The sequence below is a fragment of the Gavialis gangeticus genome, unplaced genomic scaffold (genome assembly GCF_001723915.1).
Source record: "Gavialis gangeticus isolate Ggan-Ray unplaced genomic scaffold, GavGan_comp1, whole genome shotgun sequence".
Classification (NCBI taxonomy): domain Eukaryota; kingdom Metazoa; phylum Chordata; order Crocodylia; family Gavialidae; genus Gavialis; species Gavialis gangeticus.
This window is the reverse complement of record NW_017728992.1, coordinates 96,064,808-96,071,996: the sequence shown is the minus strand read 5'-3', so window position 1 is coordinate 96,071,996 and position 7,189 is coordinate 96,064,808. Positions and strand designations below refer to the sequence as shown.

General features: G+C 44.2%; 1 protein-coding gene and 1 long non-coding RNA gene across 2 annotated transcripts in view; one reads left to right on the top strand and one right to left on the bottom strand.

The window, feature by feature from the left end:
• EMILIN2 (elastin microfibril interfacer 2) overlaps positions 1–4,454 on the top strand; it is a 124,932-nt gene extending 120,478 nt beyond the window's left edge. The window contains exons 7-8 of the mRNA XM_019525853.1: positions 3,077–3,211; positions 4,045–4,454. Coding sequence (XP_019381398.1) covers positions 3,077–3,211; positions 4,045–4,382 — 473 coding nt within the window. The 3' untranslated portion in view covers positions 4,383–4,454. The remainder of the gene's footprint in view (positions 1–3,076; positions 3,212–4,044) is intronic.
• On the bottom strand, positions 4,415–5,798 carry LOC109303651. Its single transcript, XR_002099164.1, has 2 exons — positions 5,250–5,798; positions 4,415–5,217 (listed from the first exon to the last, which is right to left on the bottom strand). It is a non-coding gene; the product is annotated as an uncharacterized LOC109303651 (long non-coding RNA).
• Between the last annotated feature and the right edge of the window lie 1,391 nt (positions 5,799–7,189).

The following is a 7,189-nucleotide window of genomic DNA, read 5'->3' as shown; positions in this document are numbered from 1 at the left end:
TTACTGCAGATAAAATTCTATTTTGCTAGGTACGTGCACACACCTGAAACAATTTCCATTGCAATGCATATTAAAGAAAAAGTAATCCAAAGAGCGTTTAGGCAGGACATGTAAGAGAAAGTGAATAACCAGGAACAAAGTAATCAATAGACATTACTAGGCAGAACTAGCAGTGGTGAATGTGGGCACAAAGTAATGCCAAAAAACGGAGCATTGGGGTTAGCTGGAAAAATATACAAGCCCATCAGCTAAGAGGATGAATCATACAAAGGCACAGAAATCTGGAAAGCATATGGCAATCAGAAAACTCCATGTGAGGGGGAAGATCGTTTATGTACGCACATGCACGCACACACATACACACCATGCAAATATGGATTCTTCAGCCAGAACAGATACAGGTATTGGAACGCTGCCATGTTTAGTGGCCGTGGTTAGAAGGGGAAAGGGTACAGGCTCCAGGGAGAGTGTGTGAAGGATGGAGAAAAGCAGTGCAGTCGTGACTCAGAAATGAAGAGACAATGTCAATACTAGTCTACCGGTTTGATAAGTGGATCTAGAAACGACTCAACTTCAGACTTCCCAACGGTGCTGACATAGGATTGATACAAGTGATTGGGAGGAGGGGGGTGCCATAGGGACCTCTGAATGCAATTATGAATGCATTCCAAACACAAAGGGAGGTGCTGATATTTGGAACCCCACCTTTGAGCAAAAGGACTGTAAGTAGTATGTTGATGTCAGAATCAGATTGAAGGGCAGTGCAGTCTTTTTGTGGGAACCAGTTAGCAAATGCAATGGATCGCTTGTCATCTTGGATCAGAAAGGACATAACATGTTCTCTAGAAGTCAGGAGAAATTTAAGCTGGGATTTTCAAAAGCATCTTTGGGAGGATCTTGCCCCTCTGCTCATGGTCAGATTTATCCCTATGTGGGCTCAGGAAGGAATTTTACCCCATAGTCATATTGATACAGACTACTGGGGGCTTTGCTTTCCTATGTAGCAGAGGGTAATGACCCTCTTCTTTGAATCTGTAAAATGTCTTTTAACAACAGAACACTTATAAAGCAAAGGGATAATTGCAGTCCTGTGGCAGGTTGGGGATGCTATATCTTGTAGTTGTGTGACAAGGTTGATTGTGTGGTGTTAGGAATAGATTAGACAAGGATTTGTATGGGATGGTTTGGATAGGAATGAGCCTGCCTCGGGAAGAGATGGGGAGGGGGAGGGGTGGACTAGGTGACCTCCAACTGTCCCTTTCAACCCTACTTTTCCATGGTAACAACTTGCGTTTACACTAATAACATGGTGGGCTACAACTTGCCTTGGTGCTTTGATAAGCTGGCCCTTAGATCACAAGAGAACTTGCACGCATAGGCAACACAAAGAGGGACACGGGGTGCACATGCTCCCCCTGAGATGGGCCACTGCTGAAGCCACTGCTAGCTTCTGTGGGCAGTCGCCACTCGACCCCCGCCCCCACCTCACTGCTGACGTGGCCGGTGGCATCTGTGGGTGGTCCCTGCTTGTTGCTATGGTGTGCCCCCAGTCTTGGGAGGCACCAGTTGTTCAGGCTTGCACACGTTGGGCAGTGGAGAAAGAAACAGCTTGTGCACTGTGGGTCAGACTTTGTGCCATGTGAGAGCCTTGAAGATTATTAAAGAGACAAATAACAATTGGACACTTGACTCCTAGTAGAAATAAGTAGGAGTTAGGCATCAAACTGCTACTTATGCATTTGAAAGTCTTTTCCCACTGTAATATATTCAGCAATAGTCAATGATGACATGGCCTTTGTTTAACCACCTTTTATAGGGGACTTTATCATTGCCTTAAATATTTTAATACTATTGGCTTTTAACTGAACTAGTCTGAACTGAATCATGGAAGGGCTTGTTTGATAAAGGGAGATGAAAACAGAACCCAGGTCAATTGTGAAGCTTTGGGAAAAGTGGAGTGGGTTGTGATGTGAATTAAATGAGATTAACATTGGTCATTCATTACTGCAATCACTACTCACTTTGCTGGTAACCTGAACTATAAAGGGCCACAACCTATTGCCCCCTTCACATGCCTAAGTGGTACTTGCTTAGGTAACTGCATAGATGCAGCTATGCAGTTTGGGAATCAGTGTAGTTGTTTGCCCCAAGCACTCCAAATGAACCTGCTCAGCAGGTCACATTATGCCTTGATCAGGGGAAGTGGGGAGATAAAATTGCCTAGCCAAATGCATAATGCCTGGCAAGCCCCAAAACTAATCACAAAAAAAAAAGCAGTCTTCGGCCTCCTCTTGAAGCTGGCCCACTAGGCAGCCAAGGTAGGGAGATATGTGAGGCCAGGAGGAAGACAAGCTAAGGAGTATGCAGGTCACTGGGATGGATGCTACCCTGGAAGGGAGGGGGCTGGATTCCAGTCTGGGCTCCTACTTCCAATGTGGCAGTAACTTTCCTAGTGCTGGTTAGCCACTTCCGCCAATGAATAAGAAATATAATGTGCAATGGGCCAGCTTCCCAGGGGGGGTTAGGGAACACACTTGCATAATGCTTAGCTTGTGGTCTAGTGGTTAAAGTAATGTGCTGGGAAATGGGAGACAAAGTTTGAAAGCCCCTCTGGATGAGCACAACCTAGTATCTTTGTCTCCTATTCTCTGGGTAAGTGCCTTAATCTACTAAACTACTGTGTTAAAAGGAGGGTTTACCATCATTTCCCCTGCAGCAAGTGTGTGCACAGAGCACTCCTATTTCCCCAAGTAGAAATAGAATTCCAGGCTCTGCCTAAGTGCAGTAGGCAGTAGGGCCATGGGTTCACCCCACTGAACTGCAAGCAAAGCCTAGGTGTTAAAGGAAACCAGATTCTGTGTTTTCTGCCACAAAAATATCATCTCCCAGTAGCTTATGCCAGAAGTGGGAATGCACGACTCCTTGATTTTTTGTGGTGACTAACTGGAAGCTGACCCAGCTATGTGGGCTCCATTCATCCAGCCTGTCTTTTCATTGCTCTGGAAACCATGCCACTGAGCCCAAACAAAAGGCAGCATCTGAGCATATCTGAATTCTGCTCTCTCCCCTCTTCCAGGACCCACCACTACAACCGCCTCTCTAGTGTCTTTCTCAGCTGGTCTTACACAGAAGCCTTTCCCCAGCGATGTTGGCGTAGTCCATTTTAACAAAGTGCTTGTAAATGATGGAGACTACTATAATCCTAACACAGGTAACAACTGCAAGAGAGGGGAGCCCGAGCTGGCAAGCTAATCAGACAATACCATGAGAAAACAGTACTGCCGTATTATTTCAAATGGTACTAGTGTGCTCATGCTAGGCAAACAAAAGAATACATGGCACCATAAGGCTTATAATACTGCAAGTTAGAAACAGCATGGCTACCAGAGGGCACAGGAGGACGTCCGAATCTGCACGTAGCATAAATGTCCATATGCTCACCAGAAGAGCTCAGATTTTGTAGCAGAGCCTCATGCAGGTCTGCAACATTGAACTAGAAGTAGAAAATATAAACAACAAAACACTAGAGAACCAGGAAGTGTAGAGTGAAGGGGAGCAGCTCCCAAACTGCAACTTAGTCTGGCTGCTCATCGTAGGAGATCACTGCTGCTCCTGTTGCAATCTCTGTAAGATGCACAGATCTGCTTCATCGAGATGACACAGCCCCAACTTTGACACTATCAGCTTGATGCCTACCACAGTAGAACCGTCCTGTTGACTGGAGTTTCAGAGGGCATTTAGCAGAGGGTGAGAGCTAGCGCAAAAACAGTGTGGTGCTGTAAGATAGAGAGCAGTCTTCCTTCCTTTGAAGGAAAAAAAAATTCTCTCGTTGCCATCCTTAGACGCATCCCAGATGTGGCAGCTTCATATAGAACATGGGAGGATTTTCATAGCAAACGGACCTTTATTTCCACTAACTTTAACAGATTTGTTCAGAGGGCTGGATAACACTGTAGGTGTTAATATTAGTTCTTACTGCCCTACACGTGACAGTCTCCATTTTCTGTACGTCATAAAGAGCTAACTCTGCACTCCCTTTGGCAGGCATCTTCACATCCCCCTTTGAAGGGCGCTACTTGATAACCGCCGTGCTAGCTCCTGAGAGAGATGAGTATGTAGAAGCTGTGCTGTCAGTCTCCAACGCAAGCGTTGCTCAGCTCCACACAGCGGGCTACAGAAGAGAACTGCTAGAATATCACAAGCCGAGAGGAGGGAAACAAACTTGTGGCGGGGCTGGAACTTTCCACCTTGTTCTTCACCTAAAAGCTGGAGATGAAGTAAACATTGTCATTACTGGAGGCAAACTGGCCTACACAGACTCCGATGAAATATACTCCACGTTTAGTGGAGTCCTTCTCTATCCTTCCATTTCTCATGTCTAGGTTCCTCTCAAAGAGAAGAGGGCAAGATATTCAGAAGGAATTGATTGTAATAAAATTCGAAGCTTTAATATATTCAGTTTATATATTTAACTGAGTGGTGGTTTGATGAGCCATGTTGAGTTCTTAGTCTTTTCCTTCTACCTTGGAGACTTCTTGGTATCACCACCATGAAAGGTGCTGTTACAGTAGTTAAACTAATTACTACTCCCCCCCCTCCCCTACATGTATGTAAAGAAGAAAGCATCAGACAACACATCTGTACTCAGAGCTTGCAGGTCACGCCAGCATTGCTCTTTGGTTACTCCCTAGTACAGAGTTTATCCACATCAGCTCTCCTTAGTGGCCAGGTGCTAATTCCCAGCACCACTCATTCAAAGTTCGGCATTTTTCTTCCAATTGTTAAAATTTACAAATTGATATCTTCACATTTCCATTATGACAGAGAAGAGGAACTGGGAGTGTATGGGAATGACATGACCTCTGGCCAGGATACTTCATTTCAGGGAACAGTCAGCTCCAGGGAATTACTGACCTTGGGTACTCTGAACAACAACCATACAAAAAAGGGTGGGGGGGTGGTATTTGGTCTGCTTGGAGACCAAACCCGTCTCTCAGACCCAAGCTAAATCCTTGAGTTTGCCTGAAGTGGCCATGAAGTAAAGGGTAGGACTGTGTTACACGATGTGCCCATGCATATGCTTTTTCCCCACACAGTGGATGAAAGCTACCACTTGGTAGTTCAGCCTTGAGTGGAAGAGCAGTGAGTTTTCATCTCCTACAGGCATAAAAAGCAAGAGCACAGGTAAGTCCTGAAGAGCGGTTGACACTCCTCTACCTCAGTGGTAAAGGAGTGGTTCCCTCCTCTACCTCACAGTAACCACTGATGTGCCACTTCCAGGCAGTTGGAATGATTTCCTTTCAAATGGAGGAAATCTGGTGCCTCGGTCTGGTTCTTCACTTCTGGATGCTAAATAGGAATCAGACAGCAGATACAGTGGTGAAATGCACAACCGTTGTTTTTAGGTGATGAGGAGAAGAAAACTGACCCCAGCTCTGAATGTTTAAGGCAAAATATTCAGAGAACGAAGGTCTTGCTTCATCTGGTAACTTAGATCAAAGCAAGTTCTGAAGAGCTGAGTCGTCAGTGATCAGAAAATGCATATTCAGACTCAAACTACATTGTTTAACAAGCTTCATTTAAAAAAAAAAAAAATGAAATTCTCTTCCTTTTTGCTTTGGGTAAGACCTAAGAATCAAAAGGGGTAAATGGTGATCCGCAGTGGAGCATCAAATACATGACAGACTGCCTGGGCTGTGTCTCTTTTTTAGTAGTCATGCATTACGTGTAGCATTATTAGTGATTAAAACTTTCAAACAAGGCGTTTGATTTCTTTAGAGATGCTTACAGAGGAAACCTTCCTTAGCACAAGGAGCTAAATTTAGACCCACCAAGTGCCAGTTCTTCATATCTCCCTTAATAAAAGTGCAGAAGTCAGGCTGAAGGTAGAGCAGGTTGGCACCTCAGAGACTGAACTGATTCAGAGAGGAATTCATAAGCAATAGCCTGTTGAGTTCTTGCAGTTGAGCTGGCTGTCACCTATAAAAATTCATACCTCAAGTACCAGTCTCTGCGGTACCACCCTGCCTTACCTTCTGCTTAATAAGAGCAGCAATGAAGTAAATCATGTGTTAGCTCACTAGACCTGTTAGCATTTTAATCTCTTTCCTGGCTGAAAAAAATCCAAAAAGAGAGCGCAGAGGTATGTTCCAGTTCTGTAGACATCTACAAATTGCTGATTTAATAGCATGCCTATGATGTTTAGAGTTTTATCTAGTTCAGTCATTTGTAGAATCTACTTTTCTACTTGCAGATCCAAAACAGCTGTGAGTAGTCTCAGGATGGACACCGTTCCTATACATGAGGGGAAGACTCCCTGTAGCTAAAATCCTGTCCCATGTGAGGTCAAATAAATGCATAGCTCTGGAACAGATAGCCCTTAATAACTCGTTTCCAAGCAATGAGATGTAGCTTTCCCACAACAAACTAGTCACATCCTGAAAGCTGAGCTCATACTAAGAAGCAGATATCGAAGAGCCATTTTTACTCAGTTTTATGAGTAAGATTCTTCAAACTATTGTTTCACACTGGGTTTTTGTTTTGTTTCATCAGCAAAGCTGGAGAATCCACAATGGGACTTTTACGGAGCATGTGTTAAAAGGTCTTTGTACGCTCTCGGCTTTTAGAAAGCACGGAGTTCACTGAGCAGCTGAGGCTGGGATTGTGCATGCTTTATGGCAGAAGAACTGCAAGCTAAAGACCTACTCTCCGTCAGCCACACTAGGAACTTCACGAGGAATTTAACAGGCAAGACACACTGCCATCCTTTTTCTCCAGCAGTTTTAGGTTTACTATATCTGGATCTTTAGTCCAGCATTAGGCATTAGCAGGTAGTGTGGTCGTTACCAACTACATATTTAACACAGAAAAAGGGTTGTACAAACCCCTCCTTTGTCCAGACCTCACAGTTGCTTCAAACTGTAACAGGTTTCAAATACCTTTTAAATAGTAGAGAACAGGTAAGGAAGGGGCCACGTTACAGCTAGACTCTGCAAGGTCAACTGGGTTTGCTCCTCCTGTAGGGAAAGGAGAGGGACTACCTCTTGTTCAGGATTTTTTTTTTTTTTTTTTTAAACACTTCTCCCAAAAGGCTCAACTAGAAGCCTAGAAGTTGGCTCTAGGCTAGTGTGACTCAAGTATTGTTACATTATTGTTGGCTAGCCTAGAAATGACTCATGGAAACAAACAA